The sequence below is a fragment of the Actinia tenebrosa genome, unplaced genomic scaffold (genome assembly GCF_029948245.1).
Source record: "Actinia tenebrosa isolate PJP-AT-01 unplaced genomic scaffold, QUT_ActTen_1.0 PGA_scaffold2__45_contigs__length_23673736, whole genome shotgun sequence".
Taxonomy (NCBI): domain Eukaryota; kingdom Metazoa; phylum Cnidaria; class Anthozoa; order Actiniaria; family Actiniidae; genus Actinia; species Actinia tenebrosa.
The window spans coordinates 11,757,307-11,779,057 of NW_028292579.1; the positions used below are offsets into that span (position 1 = coordinate 11,757,307).

A 21,751-nucleotide genomic window follows, 5' to 3' on the forward strand; every position below is an offset into this window, starting at 1 on the left:
TATATTTCGGAATATTTCCGGACACCCTCGGGATTTGTTCGCCTGCTCGAGGCTCCACGGTTTATCAGTTTGTTGAAGTTACCATAACAACGCCAATGGGCGCCATGTTGAGACTACAGAACATTGTCTTTATTATTTGTACTTTTAGAAGAATTATTCCATAATTGTGTCTACACGCAAGATGATATAGTCTAGGATCTATCCGCATAGCAACTATAGAGCCTTAGGTATCATCACAAGCTAAAAATATGGGAATATTCTTTGAGAATTTCAAAAGTTTGAGAAGTTACTGAAAGTTCAGTGCTTGGTGTACTCAATATTTACGTTCATATATATAGTGGAATTCTTCTGAAAATCTTTCACGATGGCTAGCAAACTAATGGAAATGATTGAAAAAAGAACTAAGCCTCCTAATGAAGAGAATATAGGGAAAGTTAGCTCACACTGGAAGCTTATTCGTGATTCCGTTGTGAAGGGAACTGGAGAAGATCCGGCTAAAGTTGACAAGAAAGCTTCTCGTACAGTTGGACATGGAGTACACAAGGTCTCTAAGATTACCTCTGATTATGGTTTTGAAGTTGTAGTTTACAACACTTCGAATTCTCAGTACGCTGGTATCAGCCCTGAAGGACGTATTACTACATATTTACAATCTGGAATTCAGAAACATGTAAATAAGTACTTGAATGTACCACTTTGTGGATTAGTGTATGCTACCAAGACTAGACAATATGTGGGATGGGGACAAGATGGAAATATACAAGTAAGTGCTCTACTATGGTATATTTACTGGTCATAAGTTCAACCATGGTCAGACATGGTTTTCTTGTTACAGACCACATGATATGCCTTTGACTATTATTATTTTCTTTACTGAAATATATCATATAGACTAGCTACTGTAGCTGTCATGGTGCAATTTTTTGTTTAAAATTTAATGGGAGTTTGGTTTTTCAGTGTTTGGCCTTTACTAATAATTTTTGAATGGGTTAATTGTGGGATGGGTATTGGGATTTTACATGTAAGAGAGTCTAAACATTAGTGCAATTATTCTCCTCGAAGGCCACCCTATGTCCTATTGTACAGCACTAGCTTGCATTCAAAATATCAAAAAACAAAACAAAAATTTGAAGGTTTTCAAAATAAATAAATTATTTGCATTGGCCATTTATCACACCTATGAAGTGAATAAATAAATAAATGATTAGAGGATACCACATTCTTCTCACCTCCTGCTCCACATGATAATGCTGAAACCATCTTAGCCAATCAGATCTTGATGATGTTATTATGAGACACTCAACTCTATTGTTTTTTTCCCCACAGCTCATGTCAGAGAGTTTTAAACTTCTTAGCACAACTTCAACATTAAGCAGAATTTTTTGGTAAGGATTTTTTGGTTATCATATAAAGCTTAGGCTCATTGATGGTACCACTGTATCTCACATATTTTTACCAAAGGGGATGAAAGTATACTGTCGATTAATATTGATATTTAATATAATCACTTTCCATTTCAGTGGGATTTTTAATGAGGCAACCAATGAGATTATCACTGGAGGAACAGGGCATATAACGGTAGGTTTGTCTCTCTTGATTACATGTTAGAGGGAATTAAAACTTTGTAAATTTTTACAATTGATTTTTATCAATAATTTTTAAATTTTATTTATTATTATACTCATTAGTGCTGGAGCTTTAGATATGGAGCCAAATATCTACTGCAAAGAAAAGCTATTACTGTAAGTATTATGAACATAAAAAGAAACTGGCCCTTATTATTACAATAGTCATGATGATTACAATGGTTATGACTGTGCTCATTCACTCACTGTCTCTCACTCAGCCACTCACTGAATATTTGCATTCACCCTCTCATTTAGCCATTCATGCATGCATGTATCTATCTATCCATCCATCCCTCCTTCCTCCCTCCTTCCTCCCTCCCTCCCTCTATCCCTTCCTTTTTCCTTCCTTCCTTTCTTCTTTCTTTCCTTCCTTCCATCCTTCGATTTCCCTTTTATTCATTCATCCATTCATTCCTTTATCCATCCATCTATTCATCCACCCATCAATCCATTGATTTAACTTCCATCAATCATTAAACCAGCCAGCATGCTACATGAAAATCACTATTTACTGGTAAATATTTACAGTACAGATTTAATATGTGCTAATAAAATGAATTTTTTTAGGATGGTTTGCTAAAAGATAGTAAAGTAACTCAAATCTGCTTGGAGGAGACCCAGAGCAGGACTCAAAAATGTTTTGCTGCATATGACACCAATGTTATTGTACATTCATTGCTTGAAGGAAAGTGTCTAGCACATTACAAGGATCTACACTCCAGAGAGATCACTGCACTGTTGTTCTTCAATCCTCTTAAGGTACAATACGATCTAAAATAATGCAAGATATTTATATATAACATCAGAAAATAACAACAGAAAGAGTGGCAGGGAACATAGAGGCAGGGGGGGGGGGGGGGGGGGGTTAAGGAGGGATGGCTAGTGACTGATTTATGGAGTGGTCTCAGGGTGCTCGCCCAGATCCCCTTTCTAGCTAAGCTCAGACTTAGTTGCCTAGTATAAATACTGAATATTGTTAATTATTGGGGTCTCAGACCAATGCTCAATTATTTTTTCTAAAAAAATCTTCATTACTTAGAGTGTGCTACTCAACTGACTTCAGTGTGCACCATCAATTTTTGGATCCACGCTCTTGCATGCTAATTAACCAATCAGAGCACGTGTTATATTGTGCCTATGTTATAATGTTAATTATTGGGGTCTCAGATATTAGTGTCTCAGATTTGATTCCTGGAACCATCACATATGGCTAAAGTTTGAATGTTTTTTAACAATAATATTGAAATATTATTAAAATATTATTGTATGTTTTTAGTATCTTGTAACCGCTGCTAGAGATGGGTCCATCAAACTCTGGAACAATAAAGGCAACATCCAGATGATATTCATTGGCCACCTGAAGTCCGTCAACACCTTAGCCGTCTACCCATTTGGTCCCTATATTATGTCAGGATCAAGCGACAACACCATAAGGGTCTGGAGTCTTGATACAGCAGATGAGGTGGACAGAATACAGACAGACAGCCCTGTATTGGGTCTGGGGACAATTGTCAGCAAGGATGATCTTTATTCTTTTACCTGTAAAAGTCTTGACTTGTGGAAGATAAGCCATGTTCATAGTGTTTATACGACTGTTGGGAGTAAGGTGAAGTCCATGAAACCAACTACACATCCACAGGTAAATATCATGAAATGGCCGTCTTGATATTATGCTTTTATGGCCTCTATGCTATGATATATTGATGATAAGACACACCATCAGAGAGTATACTTAGTTGGGTACAATTATTTATCATTTAGCATGTTAATCATCAATAGGCCTAATACAGCTTATGCCATTCACATTGACTAGTCTCATATTGATCAATCCAATGCTTAGTACCAGTCATCATGTTAGCATCAATTTTTTCTTTCATTTATTTTTAATAGTACCCAGTACGCATGGTGTGCACCTGCAGCGATGCTACTGTGCGTCTCATATCTCCTGGTTCAGGAGCATGTGTAACATCTTTGCTTGTGCCTGGGATGAACACCATCACTGATGTTGTTTGCGCTGCAGCTGAGAGTAAGTTGTTTTTATTGATTTTATTTTTCAAACTCATGACTTGAAGTACGAGTAAATTATGTATAGAGGTTTCTATAGCAGGACGAAAAAATTTGGCTTTTGGTTAGATTAGATTTAGGCCTTTGTAGACTCTAATTTTGAGTCTTTTTACTTCTAATGAAGTATGGCTTTACTGAGCAAGAAATTCATTTTTCAGATCTTCTTTTTACACTTCTTTCAAATGGGACAATCATCAAGGCCTCTACCAAAACTAATCCATGTAAAATATTAGAAGAATGGGATAAGGAAAGTACTCAAGGTGAGAGAGGTTCATTCATACGTTCGTCTTATCATCTAACTCTTATATCACTCTATCTATCCATAATTTGGTCTATCATTATGTTCATCCGTCCGTCTGTCTGTCCATCCCTCCCTCCCTCCCTCCCTCCCTCCCTCCCTCCCTCCCTCCCTCCATCCATCCATCCATTCATCAATCCATCCCTCCATCCATCCATCCATCCGTCCATCCATCAACTATATACTTACAGTCATCCTAATGCTGTTCCCTTGCTATTTAGTCCCTAGTACCTGTGTGTGCTTATGCCTGTATGAGTATGTTGTCGAGGTAAGTATGCTTAATTATTTGGACATTATATATTACCTAATACATCAGAGGCGTATGACTAGCGGTTACTAGTTGGGACTGCATTGTTGTGTTAAATACAACAAGTGAATAAGAATGACTAGTGGTTACTAGTTGGGACTGCATTGGTGTGTTGAATACAACAAGTGTATAAGAATGACTAGTGGTTACTAGTTGGGACTGCATTGGTGTGTTGAATACAACAAGTGAAAAGAAGGAAACTGAAACACTGTGTAAGAAAGTTTTTAACTATACAGACGTTTTGGATGTTAGACCTTCGTGGGAGTAAAAGAGGAAGAATTGATTTGCACTGCAGATCCTGATGTAAATACACGAAAAAAGAAAATATCTGATCTTGTGCTTTCATTTCCATACAATATATTATCATAGGAATTAAAGATTCATAGTCGTGATCAATAATTGTCTGATTGCAGGACAAGTTAGATAGTGACCAGTGGGGTGATCTGGTCACAACAGCACTGAAGGCAAATCAACACTCCCTGGACAGCGAGTTTGACACCAAACCTAAATCAAGCAGTTATGACAGAACTCTATTATTGGGAGGCTGTGTGGATGGTACTATTGTCGTCTATGACTGGCAAAACAGGAAGAAACCAGGCCATATTTCATTTCAAATTGAGGTCAGCCCCAAGTTCTACTTTGTGCTCTATATCTCACTAAGAAATAGTGAGATGTGGGACTAGTTTACCCTGGCCCTTCCACAACAAATATTTTGGAGTTCAAAAATGACATGTCAGCACTTTTGACCCCCCCTCCCTTCAGCACAGTTTGTCCCTCATGAAGCTGATGGTGCATACATTACACCTCATCCACCCCTTTGTTCCCCTTCCTGTTCTTGACTGACATTTTGTCATATTGTGTTACAGGCACATCGTGAAGAGATCGTTACAATGATAGCAAACCCTGCCGTTGATCAAGTCATCTCTGCTGGTTATGGTAATATATAGCCTAGTATATCTATGTAGAGACGATAAAAGCAAGAAAATGTAGTTGAATGTAGAGGTGTAGGTAGGACTAGAGTTAGGGGTAGGGTAGAGGTGTAGGTAGGACTAGAGTTAGAGGTAGGGTAGAGGTGTAGGTAGGACTAGAGTTAGCTGTAGGGTAGAGGCGTAGGTAGGACTAGAGTTAGAGGTAGGGTAGAGGCGTAGGTAGGACTAGAGTTAGGGGTAGGGTAGAGGTGTAGGTAGGACTAGAGTTAGGGGTAGGGTAGAGGCGTAGGTAGGACTAGAGTTAGAGGTAGGGTAGAGGCGTAGGTAGGACTAGAGTTAGGGGTAGGGTAGAGGCGTAGGTAGGACTAGAGTTAGAGGTAGGGTAGAGGTGTAGGTAGGACTAGAGTTAGGGGTAGGGTAGAGGTGTAGGTAGGACTAGAGTTAGGGGTAGGGCAGAGGTGAGGGTAGGACTAGAGTTAGGGGTAGAGTAGAGGTGTAGGTAGGACTAGAGTTAGGGGTAGGGCAGAGGTGTAGATAGGACTAGAGTTAGGGGTAGGGGTACGAGCAGCAGTAGAAGTATACATGTTAATGTAAAAATCTCTGTGTATAAATAGACATCAGTCCTACAGAGTTGCCAATTTCTTCCAGATAATTCAATCAAGATCTGGCGACTGTTTCCATTTGCCGAAGAAGCCCTTGCACCACTGATGTCTCTGTACTGTCAGGAGACACCCAGACACCTGGCTGTTGCACATCACAGGCTCCTTGTCGCACTGCATGAGCCCGCTACTGCATCGTACAACGTGGTGGTGTTTAAAACTACTCAAAAAGGTACAACAAACTCATCTGGTTGTTTGTGTGCGCATTTGTTATCCGTGAACTTAATAATAATAATTATTATTATTATTACTATTGTGATTATTATTATTATTTGTCATTCATGAACTTAGGACGGGACAGAAACATGTTGTCGACCCTGAAACGACATCTAGGTCAGGGCACGGCTAACTCACAGATAAAATTGGACAGATGGACACGGTTGGGAAAAAAACAGAAATAAATAATGGACTCTATGATACTTTGGACGTAATGTTTTCCATATGGTGTATTTTGTCAGGCAGATTAACTTGTGATCAGCACGCCTTAGTGAGACAAATAGCAAGATCAGTTCCCTGCCTGAGCTTCTCTTTAGGGACACTGTTCAGCTAGGTTTTGCACGAATATTCAAACTTCTTTAAGTTTGCCCTGGCATCTTGATAGTATATTCTCCTCTACTCCTCGTATAGCTTTGGCACACCCATACAACGGAGCACTGATAGAGAAAGGGGTTGAGTGCGTATCCTTGGCTTCCACTGAAAGCAGTGACTACTGCAGTTAAATATTGCTGGTTTTCAATCATTCCCAAGAGAATGAAATAAAAGACACGGCGGCCATGTTGGATGATATAAAAAAAGAGACTAATGACGAATATTTTGTTAAATTCATCCAACATGGCGGCTGTGAAAACCATCAGTAGTATCTTGATAACTATTAATTTGTGTTTTAACAGAGCGCTTCGACCATAATAGCGATAACGACCATACCGATGATATCACAAGCGTTGCCAGCTGTACCAAGATGAGACTATTTGCCTCGTGCAGTCTGGATGGGTCCATCCGTATATGGGACGAATCCAATCACCTTGTGAGAGTCATCACCCTCAATGCCCTGCCAAGCTGTCTGTGTTTTAGCAGTCAGAAGGGTGACCTTCTTGTTGGGATTGGTAACCATCTGCACAAGATCGAGTACGCTACATGTAAGTAAATAGCCTGTCAATGGCTTATCTTATAGTATTTGTAGGATGTAAGATATGGGGGGGGGGGGGGGACATTCATTAAAGGCGCGATTGCACGGAGCTATTTTGTCTGAAACTTGACTCGCAACAGCGGAGGGTTTACAGCCGTACAACGGAGACGCAATCGATGTCAAAAGTAAAAAACGAATTCTACTTTTTGCAACGATTGCTGCAAAATGTCTCGCAACATTTTTTCAAATTGCGCTGTAGGTTACATTCTGCAATTCTCCATGCAACTGCAGAGACAAGCATGAGACAAGCTGCAGCATGGAGAAAATCGCTTCGTGTAATGGCGCGAACATCAAGTGTTGACGTCACATCAGGTAGTGCTAGATCAAATATACTGATCGTATCTACATATCTGTTGATTTTTTCCTTCCCCAGACATGCCACGTTCCTATATCTACCGCATGGTTGCCATGGAGTTCCAGAGACCAGTGGCCGAGAATCCTATTCCAATAGACCCTGAGGTCAAGACCAACATGACTCCAAACGACCTACACCGACTGACACAAGCCAAGTCTTCTGTGTTCAAGTTTGAACGATTTGCTGATTTATTGTCGCCGGAAGAGATGGATGAGAAGGCACAGGAAGAAGAACGCAGGAGCAAGGTTATTGAAATAGGAATATTTTTTTAGACTCGTTCTCCTTTGGTCTTTTCCCTTTTATCCACACTGCTCTCATCCACTTAACTCGTTCAGCCATACAAATCTCTCCCATCTACTCCTTTCAGTTTTTTCCGCGTTATTTATACAGTGTAACCAAGTTATTGCATGTTAACTTGTTGTTATTAACCACAGGCTTTTGCCAAGATCCAAGAACGTGAGAACGAGCTCAAGAAACTTCGTGACGGAGTGTACGAATTCCAAAAGCGTAAACCCCGCCCCAACAGTGAGTTAGTGAACCGAGATGGCTTCAACCGTTACCTGGCTATCTTCTACAAACGCCCGGGAATCGAAATCCCAGACGAAGATGAATTCTATCGTGAAGATTCAAAACAGTACGAAGACCCGGATACCTACGCACCTGACAGGCAGCCCGTAGGGTTCTTCGCCATAAAAATGAACTCAAAACGATCAAAGAAAGAACGACCAAGTTTTAAGAAAGATATCATGTCATTATCAATGCCGGAATTCCAACCACAAGTGCGGCCTCCTTCTCAAGAACCCGAGGAGGAATCCGAGGAAACAGAAGGAGAAAAAGCACGTGAATTTGCCGTCAGTCGTCAAGGCAACCTAGCAGACGAAACGGAAGTTGAAGGAATAGATCGACCGGAAGTAGAATCCCTGGACAGACCGGAAATGAGTCCAAGAAGTAAATCCATGGTTTCATTGAAGAGCAAAGACTATAGGAGCATGGCTATCGAGCCTCCTTTGATAGGTCCTTCGCAAACTAATGAGCAATATATTATCGATGTACCGAAGACTGAACGATATCCTTCTTCGACGATGTGTCGGCATATGGTCGCTCAGCGCGCAACGCGATTGGTTTCCCGAACGATTTCCGACGATGGCCGAGAGACTTTCGTTATCGCGCCGGATGGGTTTATACCCAACTCGGTGGTCGTGTCTCTGTTCAAGGACCTTAAAGTTGAAACACCAAAGGAACGAAAAGAATGGAAGCCTCCAACATTGACAGCTGAACAGCTGGCTGAGATAGAAAAGAGAAAAAAGGTTAGTGGGTGTGATCTAGCGTTATCTAGCAGTGGTTAATATATTCAAGATATCTGGAATGATACAGATGACACGGATCACGCGAAGACGGGGAAGAAAGTAAATTTGATTATTAGGGATGTAAACAAGATAAAATGGAAAAGAGATTGGTTAGAAACAAAAGATGAGGGTAAAAGATGAAAAATATTTCCTTTTCACTCCGATTTTTTTCATTCTATAAACAATTAATTCAGCTTAATTAAAATTGCATGCATTGGAATTGAATCTACAAAGAGTGAGAAAGAAAAAGAAAGAAAAAAGAAGGAAAAGAAAAAAAGGGAGGAATTTGGAAAGGTAGAAAGAAAAGTCAGTAAGAATGAAGGGAAGAAGGAAAGAATGAATGATTGCAAGCTACGCCTTAACTCTACCGAAAATTGTTGACTTTTTGTTCTGTATTTTCCCCCCTTCTAATTCCAGAAACGCGAGCCGTCTCCAGAGCCATCACCACCCAAAAAGAAAACGCCCAATCGTTTCGAAGAACAGCTAAACCGTGCGTTACGAGATATCCCATTACCTGAACCGGAACCGGAAATAAACTTGAAATCTCCGACACCACCCCCAACACCACCCCCCAAAGAACCCACGCCACCTCCGTCACCCAAGCCTTCTCCCAAGAGAGAAATAAAACCAGTCAGGAAGATCGAGAAACTGATAACAAGACCAAAACCTCCAACACCACCCCCGTAAGTAGAATATTGTAACTGTAAAGCAGCAAAGCGCAGTCCCTTTTTTTGCGTGAATTTGATATTTTTGCTCCCGGGAGGGGAGGGCAGGGGAGACATGAGAATAGTTAGCTTCAACTGAACCTTTGTTAAGTGTAGTTTTGCTGTCTTTGTTAGTGTACCCTACCAAGAGAAAATTTGATGCTATTTTTAGGATCTTTGATTCCATTTTTAGAATCACTTATCTCGGTACGCGCATACTACTAGTGCGCATACACGTGAAAAAAGTAACCCTAAACCGCTGGACATAAAAATAGAAGATAAAATGATTAAAACCACGTCAACTTTATCAAAAATAAATGGGTAATTACGAATGATATAAAAACTTCAATAATGTATATAAAAAAGATTAATTGGTTTTTTAAAAACATTGAAATCATCGAGAGAAATTACATAAAAAATACCAAAAGTTAAAAAAAAGTTCAGCAATTTTTGTGAAGACAAATGCGTGGAATTAATTTCATAAACGAAAGGGAGTCTACATTGACAAGCAAACACTGCCCGTCATGTGAATGAATCTCATGAATCTCACTAATGCCTACATTGACAAGCAAACACTGTCCGTCACGTGAATGAATCTCATGAATCTCACTAATGCCTACATTGACAAGCAAACACTGCCCGTCATGTGAATGAATCTTATGAATCTCACTAATGCCTACATTGACAGGCAAACACTGCCCGTCATGTGAATGAATCTCATGAATCTCACTAATGCCTACATTGACAGGCAAACACTGCCCGTCATGTGTTATCAACCAAAGAGTACTCTATTGCCTTGTATCAGTCAGCTGAATGTATGTCATATGAATTTCATTACCAGCCTTCAGTGACAGGCCCACACTGTCTATATTTAATCTTGCTATTCAGTTGGTAAAAAGTTCACACTTAAATGTCGTCTATAGGGTCTTCTTCTTACCTTCTGTTTAACTGTATCCTTCAACTAACTGTTCTGTTTTTTCTCTTTTTCAAAATGAACTCTTTTCTTCTCGTTTCTTCTTGTTTGGATGTTCATTTCACTTTCACTGGCCTTGTCTTAACTTTTCGTGATGAGAGACGAAAACCAAGGCCTTATCGAAGTGATGTCAATAAACCTCGATCCGAAGGACCAGCATCAGAACACTCTATGATAACTTCCCCTACTAGCGATAACAATAATAGAAAGAACAGCAGCAGAAAACACAACGACGACCACAACAACATCAGCAACAGCGACAACGGTATCGACAAAAGCACAAACGAAAACAGTAGCAACAGCAACGACAGTGGTAGCAAGAACGTCAACATCAACAGCGACAATAGCAACAATTATAATGGAAATCTCTCGAAGCCAGCACGGCCGACAGGCTTCAAGACTTCATCTAGAATCACAGGACCGATGCCACAGTCTGAATTACTTAGTTCCACCGACACCAGCAACAGCAGGAGCAGGAGCAGCACCAACAGCAGCAGCATCAACAACAGCAGCAGCAACAACAATAACAGCAGCAACAACAACAGCAGCAAAAACAACAACGACAACAAAAATAGTAGCAACAGTGCTCGTCCATCGAAGCTACCACGACCAACAGGCATTAAAAGTCGATCCATATCCCGAGTATGGACAAGACAGCCTAATAGAAATAGCACCACCACTACCACATTCACCAACACCACCACCACCACTAACAACAACAACGACGACGACAACAGTAACGGCAACCATGCACGTCTATCAAGATCTCGAGCTTCAACACCACAATGCAACGTGGTCCCCAACACCACCACTAACGACACAACACCGTTGCCTCCTGGTTTGAGTTACAAGAGTGAAGTCTCCGAGGAACTGACTGACATCAATAAGAGAAAAGACTACAGACGGTATGCAGAAATAATCGCCAGTAAAATAGAGAAGGAACAGGAGGATATCATTGCAATGGCAACTAGGAAGTGGAGAGGTACGCATGCGTGGACAACAGTACAGGGAAGTCAAAATGACCTGTTGGAAGTCGTTAATAAAGATGATCAACATGGACTTTTTTCTAGCTACTTGTCGAAGGATTCACTCGCCTTTTCTGAAAGCTCACCTTCCACTTCTAGAGCCGATAGTTTAAGCATTCTTGACTTTGATGCGGGCTTTACCCACGTGACCAATTTTGAAGACGAATCACGTGACATGCCACAAAGTCCTGTTGAAAAAGCTGGACTTAAGATAAAATATGAGGAGAGTTGTTTAGAAAGACTTGAATTAAATAATGGACAGAGCCCTATGAAGGCTAATGAGGTTGGTGAATATGAAGGTACAGATCAAACACAAGACAGCATGGCCGAGTCAACACTATTGACACAAGATGATATATCCCAGGGAATCGTGAAGGCCGAACAAGATAATGTTTTTAAATATTCTACCTTAAACAACTCTGTTTATACAGCGACATCAAGAGAAATGCATCAAGAAGGGCCAAAATCGGATAGAGCAATTATGACCCCAGCCCTGACACTAACGCTGCCTAGTGACCCTGAAGACGGCTCAGAAGTAAACGTTGGTTCACAAGACTTTCTTGTCCTTGAGTCCCTTGATAAGAGCACACCACCAACAGCATCATCAGTTATTGCTATCATTATTGATAACAGTGATGTTAGTCTTCAGTATGTTGAGTATAAGGAACCTCTGGATCAGAGCACACCACCAACAGCATCATCAGCTATCATTAGTGATAACAGTGATGTTAGTCTTCAGTATGTTGAGCATAAGGAACCTCTGGATCAGAGGACACCACCAACAGCATCATCAGCTATCATTAGTGATAACAGTGATGTTAGTCTTCAGTATGTTGAGCATAAGGAACCTCTGGATCAGAGCACACCACCAACAGCATCATCAGCTATCATTAGTGATAACAGTGGTTTTAGTCTTTAGTATGTTGAGCATAAGGAACCTCTGGATCAGAGGACACCACCAACAGCATCATCAGCTATCATTAGTGATAACAGTGATGTTAGTCTTCAGTATGTTGAGCATAAGGAACCTCTGGATCAGAGGACACCACCAACAGCATCATCAGCTATCATTAGTGATAACAGTGGTTTTAGTCTTTAGTATGTTGAGCATAAGGAACCTCTGGATCAGAGCACACCACCAACAGCATCATCAGTGATGGCTATCATTAGTGATAACAGTGATGTTAGTCTTCAGTATGTTGAGTATAAGGAACCTCTGGATCAGAGCACACCACCAACAGCATCATCAGCGATGGCTATCATTAGTGATAACAGTGGTTTTAGTCTTTAGTATGTTGAGCATAAGGAACCTCTGGATCAGAGCACACCACCAACAGCATCATCAGCTATCATTAGTGATAACAGTGATGTTAGTCTTCAGTATGTTGAGTATAAGGAACCTCTGGATCAGAGCACACCACCAACAGCATCATCAGCGATGGCTATCATTAGTGATAACAGTGATGTTAGTCTTCAGTATGTTGAGCATAAGGAACCTCTGGATCAGAGGACACCACCAAAAGTATCATCAGTGATGGCTGGTGCTACTCAGGACACTATACCCCCTTCGACATGCACTTCTCCTTCTCCCAGTCTCTCTACTTTACCTGTTTCCAAGGAGATTACTGACTGTCAATCACCTGTTTCCAAGGAGATCACTGACTGTCAATCGCCTGTCTCCATGGAGATCACTGACTGTCAATCACCTTTCTTTAAGGAGATCACTGACTGTCAATCACCTGTTTCCAAGGAAATCACTGACTGTCAATCACCTTTCTCCATGGAGATCACTGACTATCAATCACCTGTCTCCAAGGAGATCACTGACTGTCAATCACCTGTCTCCAAGGAGATCACTGACTATCAATCGCCTGTCTTCAAGGAGATCACTGACTGTCAATCACCTTTCTCCATGGAGATCACTGACTGTCAATCACCTGTCTCCATGGAGATCACTGACTGTCAATCACCTGTCTCCAAGGAGATCACTGACTGTCAATCACCTGTCTCCAAGGAGATCACTGACTGTCAATCACCTGTCTCCATGGAGATCACTGACTGTCAATCACCTGTCTCCAAGGAGATCACTGACTGTCAATCACCTGTCTCCAAGGAGATCACTGACTGTCAATCACCTGTCTCCATGGAGATCACTGACTGTCAATCACCTGTCTCTAAGGAGATCACTGACTATCAATCACCTGTCTCCAAGGAGATCACTGACTATCAATCGCCTGTCTTCAAGGAGATCACTGACTGTCAATCACCTGTCTCCAAGGAAATCACTGACTGTCAATCGCCTGTCTCCATGGAGATCATTGACTGTCAATCACCTGTCTCCAAGGAGATCACTGACTGTCAATCACCTGTCTCCAAGGAGATCACTGACTGTCAATCACCTTTCTCTAAGGGGATCACTGACTGTCAATCACCTTTCTCTAAGGAGATCACTGACTGTCAATCACCTTTCTCTAAGGAGATCACTGACTGTCAATCACCTGTCTCCAAGGAGATCACTGACTGTCAATCACCTTTCTCTAAGGGGATCAATGACTGTCAATCACCCTTTTCCAGGGAGATGAATGATTTTTATTTATCTAACGACCAGGATCACTCACCACCCAGTAGTGTGTATGTACTAGAAAGGTCAAGGCAGAATAGAAGACTAGTCAGGATAAGACACCAGTCTGTGGGCTATCACAGACGAGATACTCAAATCTCTCTACTCAGGTACTTATGCTTCTTATTATCTTACTCTATTCATTTGTCTCTTATTCCTTGAATATATTTAGCCATTTCCTCTGTTCTCCTGGTTTGTTACGGGAGGCATATTTGCTTTACTGGTCCTTCGTAGCTCCACTCTTTCTACTTCACCTTTCCATTTTCATTTTCTCGTCATTTATTCTCATCATATGTGGTTGAAAATCATTTTCAGAATCTCTCTTGGTCCTTATTTTCGTTCATCAATCAATAACGTGATAAAAGTTAAAGCACTATAAAGTTCTATAAAAAATACTTGCTCTAAGAAAGAAATAACATTAAAAAACATGCCTAACCTAATTAAATTACTAGAAAAAAATATGCCTCAATGACAAGTATAACCGTTTATCATGGTAATATTAGTATAGGAAATCACACGATCTCGAGTACAATTCGGAATTTATAGGTACGAGTGAAGTTTTGAAAGTTTTCAAAATTGGACGAACCTTTGGGCGAGTTCAATTTGAGAACTTTCAAAACATCACGAGTATCTATAAATTCCAAATTGTACGAGAAGATTGTGCGATTTTTTGTTTATAATACACTCAAAAAAATTGAGCACTTAAGCACTTAATTGGGACTCTACAGAGTACAATTTGGGAGTTAACTGTACTCCTCTTGTCCAATCAGAATCGAGTAATTTTGTAGAGTGTATTATAATGTCCTTAATAATGAATTACTACCTCTTACCACAGTCCAACACCACCCAGAGAACCAACCCCTCCACCACCACCTCCTACTCCACTACCAGAATTCATCGCACAATTCAAAGGGACCTTGTGGTTTGATAAGTTCTTTCCTGACGCTCAACCAGATGTAAGTAGATCACTCTTCTAGTTACAAACATTATGCTATGTTCATTTAAAAAACGTTTCCTTACAACTTAAGGGCGTATCTCAGCAGTTCCCAGGGTACCTGTGATCACCATATCGTTAGAAGGTTAGGGACTTCAGTTTCGCAAAATCTATGACGGGACTTCAACCGGAAGTGTAAATAATTTCTTTTTGTGGTACTGTTCATTGGCGATTTCATTCAAGACATTGTCAGTAAAGTCAACTCATCCACAGGGAAGACAGACCTTGAAGGCGCGAAATCCCAAAGTGAAGTTATTTACACTTCCGGTTTACATCGCCGTCGAAGATTTTGCAAATGTTAAGTTCCCTCGTATTTTTTTACGAGTCTGTGTTTGGGGCAAGAAGGAATGGTTTGTGAAGGGAAGTAGGCAGTGATAACCAATGAAAAGTTCTGGACTAAATACGCCTCTCAGTACAGTACAGTAACAGTACAGTACAGCAACAAAAAAAAAAAAAAAAAAAAAGACGGAAACAAAAAGAAACAAAAACAGATCCAGAAGTTTACCAGTGTTTATATATTCTAGACGTTCCCTAAGCCATGGTCGGTCGGTAGTTTCGTGCAGATCCTTCTACGGGTTCTACAGGAGTGTACTGACTACGAACTGAAGACACAGATCCTTGCTGTAAGTACAACATTACATGCACACTAGTTTCTTGCTGTTGTAAAGATTGCGCCTTTTTCGGATATTTTGATTGGATGAACGATAATCTCGATAATCTTTGATTGGTTAATGAACGTCGTGAGCCCGTACCGTGACCGTGGTCATACCCAGGAAGTGATTTAGTATTTGTTGAAAATCCACGAAACCCTTTAATCGACGATTCTATACGCGCTCTGCGTGAGTGCTGTAGATACGCTGTTAGTACCATGGGAGCGGCAATATAGGAAGATGGGGAATCAGCACAAGATTATTTTGATCTCTTAGACCGAATGCGAACGTCGAACTTCAAATGAGCCGAACCTAATGACATAAAAGAAGACTGCCTTGTTATCCATTGTTTTCAATGCGTACTGCTCATGTGAAGTTTGACGTTTGACCTGAGCCTTGTATGTGTATCAAAAACCCATGCGCATTATCTGCTAAGCATAAAAATCTAGCTTTCCATGGAGACATACCGATGTCTTATATACTCATTTATATGTTTGGATCTCTCATTAGGCTATTTTGCTTCTAAATCGCCAAGAACCCTTCGAGAAAGACTGTTCAGAGTTGGTTAGTCGATCACTGATTGCTGAGCTCAATGTGCCATTTCCTCCAACTGCGCACGGCTCGTCTGTTGCCAAGCAGTTCATACGTGTTGATCTGCAGCTGCTACAGGATATGAGGATATTCAATAAGTCGTTTATGGTGGAGTTGATGGCACAGTATATCGATGGTGATGAGGAAATAAGGTGAGACCATCATGATCTCTCTCTCTTTTCTTCTTCTCTTCAATACCGTCTTTTTTTTTTCCCCTCCTTTTCTCGCCTCTCTTTTGTCCATTCGCCTCTCCCCTGCCTCATTTCTTTTCCTTTGCTTTGCTTTGCTATCCTTTGCCTTTCTTTCTTTCTTTTCCTTTACTCTACTCTCCCCTGCTTCCTTTCCCTTGTTTTCTTTTTTGCTCATTTTTTCCTTTGTCTTATAGGAAATTCGTCCAAGATCTCTTTGTTTCTATCGGTATTCGTGACCCTGGAGGCTACTTCCCTAAAGAACTGGACAGCTTTGAGACAGAGGTGGGTAGACGATAATGTCTATAGAGTATTTGACTTCTCCATCAATGTAACACATTGATCTTAACAAAACCGGTCAAGCGGAGGTTAGAACGGCACTATTGAATTATATTTATCGTATGAGTACGAACCCAGATAGCGCTTCATCTGCAAATGGTAAGACCTTCACGTGGCTCGGACGACCACGCTAATGGTGATCCCATCCCTAATCAACTAGTGCGTTGAAGGAGGACCACAAGTTTATCAGTTCAATTACTGTCAAGTGTTATCCTCTATAAACAAAGTTATTAACTCGGGCTTTCAAAGAAATGCCCGAGGTATAAATTGGGCTTTATTTGCGTTGTGTCACAAATCGCAGTTGCGTTCAAAGCGCATGCGCAAGTTCTACGCGCGTGCGTAGTATGCGCCACATAAGCACATGGTCGAGCAATGGCGGAATTTTGTAAGGTTTCGTCAGAAGGATGACAGTGTTCACGAAGAATTCTTTCGTTTTTCTGCTATGAAGCCCGAGTTCACGCAGATATGCGTCTAGTTAACTAATATTCCTGATAAAAACCGGAAATAAACTTTTAAATCTTTAACTGCATATTCTTCGTTTGCACGTTACGTCATCGCGGCCATCTCAGCACCATTAAGGCATGGCTCTTTTGAGGAAGTGATGGAAAATCAGTTATTTATTCGTATCTTTGACAGTTTACTATGAATCTTCCCCAAATTTGGCTCGTAGTAGTAATTCATCAAGGCAAGCAATTACCGCATATCTGTTGCCATGGAAACCAGGTCACGTGACCACAAGGCCGCCATCTTGGATTTTTTAAAAAATCGTTTGTAATCGTACTGAAACTACTTCAAAAGTCCTGAAAATCCATATTCCTTTTGATATTTGCAATACCTATATGGATCTAATTGGATATCTTGGAAATTATATTAAGTTTAATTCTTAGAATATTTTTAATTTTTTGGAAAAAATAGAAAATATTCTAAAAAGTAAACTTAAATAATTTCCAAGATATCCAATTAGATCCATATAGGCATTGTAAATATGAATAGTAATCTGCATTTTCATGACTTTTAAAGATGTTTCGGTACGTTTACAAACGGCTTGCTTAAAAATCCAAGATGGCGGCCTTGTGGTCACGTGACTTAGTTTCCATGGTAACCAAGGCTCTAAGGTTCCTTCTTTTCACAAAAGACATTAACTTGCCAAGTTTGGGGAAGATTCGTAGAAAACTGGCTATGATATAGCTAATCAGTTTTTCATCTGAGAGCCATGCTCTAACGATGCTGAGATGTTGGTGTCATTTAACAAAAGATTTCTCATTAGCGTCCATTGTTAACGGTACCACAATGGCCGCCATGTTTTTGTCTTTTAACTCTCTTGGGAATGCTTGCAACCCATCAATAGTGTAAGGTTCAACTTTGCACATGATTGACCGCCCCTTTCTTGGTGTTTCAGGGGTTCGTGGACCAGAGACGCAAGGCTCGTATTCGTGAGGTGTGTATCACTTGGCTGGACAAGTGGTTGACTCAGTTCAAGCAGCACATCAGGTCACTGGCGGGCAAGATAGGACGAGCACAGGCTGGGAATGTCGTCAAGTATGTAGCAATACTCTACTAGAAATAGTATGATACTAGATATGCCACAGGGAGCCCAATTTCGATAAAAGTCAAAGAGGAAAATAGCATCAAGGAAATGAACGATTCTATCACAAATGTAAATTTTCTCGCTTTTTGATTTGTCGAAAGCTGTGGTAAATAAGAGGACATACCAACAAATTACGTCAATAAATTCCGAATCTCTCGCGCAAGGAGCCAACGCGCGCTTGAAACTGTTTTTCTTTCAATTTTTTGTTTTTGTTTTTTCTTTTTTTTTTTTTTGTTTTTGTTTTTTTGTTTTTTTGTTGGTTTTTTTTTTGTACTAAAATATGTTTTTACTGATTTTCGTAGTTGAAGCCAAGATAGTGTGCTAAAAAATACGAGTGAATAAAAAAAAGAACTAGGCACACTAAAAAAATGGTAACATTTTTCGTGCGCTTTTTGTTGATGATAGATCTTTTTAACCTTTGGCCCGGCGTAATGGTTTTCCACTTCAGACCACGTGTCATTCCCAAACTTTACCATTCCTTGCGGTTGCACATGAAAAGACACATAAAAAGGACTATGAACGGGGCTCCCTGTGGGCAGACACGACTAGAATGGTTCTCTACTTCCTTTGAACTACGGCACATAAGATAGCTAAATTTTTGCTTTATATTGTGATAACAGGGGTACAAAGGAGCCCAAGACACCTTCGTCTATCAAAGGTATTCTGAAGAAGGATGATAAACCTGAAGCCAGCAGATCCCAAGGTAAGTCACGTGGCACTATGACATACGCCAGTCAAGATATCCAATGACATCACACCACGTAAAAACAATTCATTTGTTATAGATTCGGCAGGTGTGGAATTCGACGTTTAATCTGAGCCTTAAGCTGATGTTACACAGGATGATTCACCACGACGATTTTTTCGCGATGCGTCGTTGCGCAAAAAAATGATGTGTGTAACATGCCACGTACGACGATTTTTGGATTCGAATGTTGTGCGAAAAGCTGATTCGTTTAACATGTTTTCAAAATTGGACGAGTCGTATCGCAAAAAATCGTCGTTTGAATCGTCCCGTGTAACATCAGCTTAATACCATTCTTCTCTACGGTTTTTTTTACAGTCAAATTTGACATCGAGTCGTTGGGCAGCATGGCAGCGGACAGCGCTACTCCTGTAGAAGCGGTGAATTATTTCTGTGAAATACGATTGGAGGAGGAACTAGAGAGAGCTAGACTGCGCTCACGAGCTAAAACCCCCCCACCACAAGCGAAAGACAACTCGCGCAACACAGTACTTGTTCTACCAAAAATACACAGGTAACGAGAAACAGTTGGAATATATTGGGTTTGTGTCCCTTTTTTACGCAACCAAGTCGGCAAGCCATGTTAAGTTTTTTGGCTTCTATCGATCAAAATTTAATCAATTAACCATTTTTTATACATGGGTTTACTGATCATACACAAAGCATTCACTCGAGGCTTCAAGGTAGTTTCAAGGTATTGGTCAAATTTGATCCTTACATCCTCGGTTGAATGGTGGTGAATGTAGCGGGGTGGGAGCGGGGTTTGGGATGAGGGGAGATGGCGCTCGTAATTCTTTTGGTAAGGGGCGTATGGGTGGGGTTCAGAGAGGTTTATGAGAAAAACATGAGGATGTGTCAAAACAATATAACCAATCTCTGGGTGGCGTAAGCAGAGCTGTTCTTCTCTATTTCTGTCTGCGTTTTAGTATCATTTGTTTTGAAGATCTAAGTTCCTTACTCTGTTTGATTGACAGTAAGCGAAGTCTGGCTCGACTTGGTGAGACACACTGTAGTCACTGTCATCCTGAACGAGAGACGTCCCTGTCTTTAGGTAACGTACAGTAATCAATCGTGATGATAAAGCCTTTTAAAACCATACTGGTGCTTTGGTAATCTAGGATGATAGGCCGTACGGCCCTCAATAGTTCTGTGATAGTAATAAAGGTGATGGTGGTGACGACGACGATGGTGATGATATGGTGGTAATGCATGATGGTGATATAATGATGATGCACGATGATGGTGATACTGATGTTGATAATGATGGTGATACGATGATGGCGATACATGATGTTGATTATGATGGTGATATGATGATGATGGCGATATAACGAAGATGCAGGATAATGGTTATAATATGATTGTGATGCAAGATGATGATGATGATGGTGATATGATGATAATGCATGATGATGGTGATATGATGTTGATGCATGATAATGGTATATTATGATTGTGATGCAAGATGATGATGGTGATATGATGATAATGCATGATGATGGTGATATGATGTTGATGCATGATAATGGTTATATTATGATTGTGATGCAAGATGATGATGATGGTGATATAATGATAATGTATGATGATGGTGATATGTTGATGATGATACGATGATGGCGATACATGATGTTGATTATGATGGTGATATGATGATGATGGTGATAATGATTGTGATGCAAGATATTGATGACGATGATGATGATGATAGTGATACATGATGATGACGGTGATATAATGGTGGTCGGATGTTGGCAATGATAGTGACTTCCATCATCTCAATACTGACAAACCAATTTTCTCCCTTGTAGCATTTCCACTTCCCTCGATCTACAAGCACAAGAAGGAGATTCCTCTAACAAACGTAGCCCTTCACCTTAACACACAGACCATCAACCCGTTCCCAGACGAGGCGGATACTTACCTGTACGAACCGACTAAGCATGCCAAACTACTCACCTTGAGATCTTCACAGAAATACTTTATTCCTTCTCAGTCTGTTGTAACAATCTACGACGATAATTTTAGCTAACTTGTATAGTAATTTAGAAATAGAATTCCCAGTAGGGAATGATTGGGATCCCTGTGTTGACGCCCGTAACACAGGAAGCCCAAACAATAAAAATGTAAGCATGCGATTATCAGCAATGACAACAGATATGGATTTTTTACAAAGGATAAATAATGCGCAAAAACAAATGCGCTTCAATTATAAGAATTATTTGTAAGCAAAGCAAAGTTATTTTGATGAAGTTTTATGAATACAAATGAAGTTTTAACTTACTTGATAAACTGATTTGTCTAGTTTACCTGCAGAAACTTTTCTTAAAAAAACAAGTGAAAAAGCGAGGCCAGTATTTTTTCAGTTATAACTTATGCGCATAATCCGAAATATGCTGCAAAATAGCGGGCGTGGAAAAGCATTTTTAAGTCGTCAAACAGAATATGGTTTTCAGACCCTCCCAGCAAACTCTCTTGGCAACAACCTACCCAGAGCCCGCGTACTTCTTGATCAGCAGCGAGAAGCAATATCATTCATATTTCACGCGCTTTTTTCTATAG

General features: G+C 40.4%; 1 protein-coding gene across 1 annotated transcript; it reads left to right on the forward strand.

Moving 5' to 3' along the window:
• Positions 1–114: 114 nt before the first annotated feature.
• LOC116293114 (uncharacterized) lies at positions 115–21,427 on the forward strand. The gene is made up of 25 exons (XM_089033937.1): positions 115–763; positions 1,327–1,385; positions 1,521–1,578; positions 1,689–1,742; positions 2,196–2,387; positions 2,905–3,267; positions 3,519–3,654; positions 3,851–3,952; positions 4,212–4,258; positions 4,711–4,917; positions 5,164–5,233; positions 5,875–6,057; positions 6,776–7,021; positions 7,445–7,671; positions 7,861–8,733; positions 9,190–9,455; positions 14,930–15,050; positions 15,613–15,711; positions 16,249–16,481; positions 16,715–16,802; positions 18,256–18,395; positions 19,065–19,147; positions 19,508–19,703; positions 20,164–20,240; positions 21,001–21,427. The coding sequence occupies exons 1-25, from the start codon at positions 365–367 to the stop codon at positions 21,219–21,221; spliced, it is 4,740 nt and encodes a 1,579-aa protein (XP_088890063.1). The 5' UTR covers positions 115–364; the 3' UTR covers positions 21,222–21,427.
• The last annotated feature ends 324 nt before the right edge of the window (positions 21,428–21,751 follow it).

What these genes read in the sequence shown, in the direction of transcription:
- LOC116293114 (XM_089033937.1), top strand. Translation starts at nt 365, where the DNA reads ATGGCTAGCAAACTAATGGAAATGATTGAAAAAAGAACTAAGCCTCCT. An exon ending in GGATAAGGAAAGTACTCAAG is followed by an intron (nt 3,953 to 4,211) that starts GTGAGAGAGGTT and finishes CTTGCTATTTAG; the next exon opens with TCCCTAGTACCTGTGTGTGC. An exon ending in ATATTTCATTTCAAATTGAG is followed by an intron (nt 4,918 to 5,163) that starts GTCAGCCCCAAG and finishes ATTGTGTTACAG; the next exon opens with GCACATCGTGAAGAGATCGT.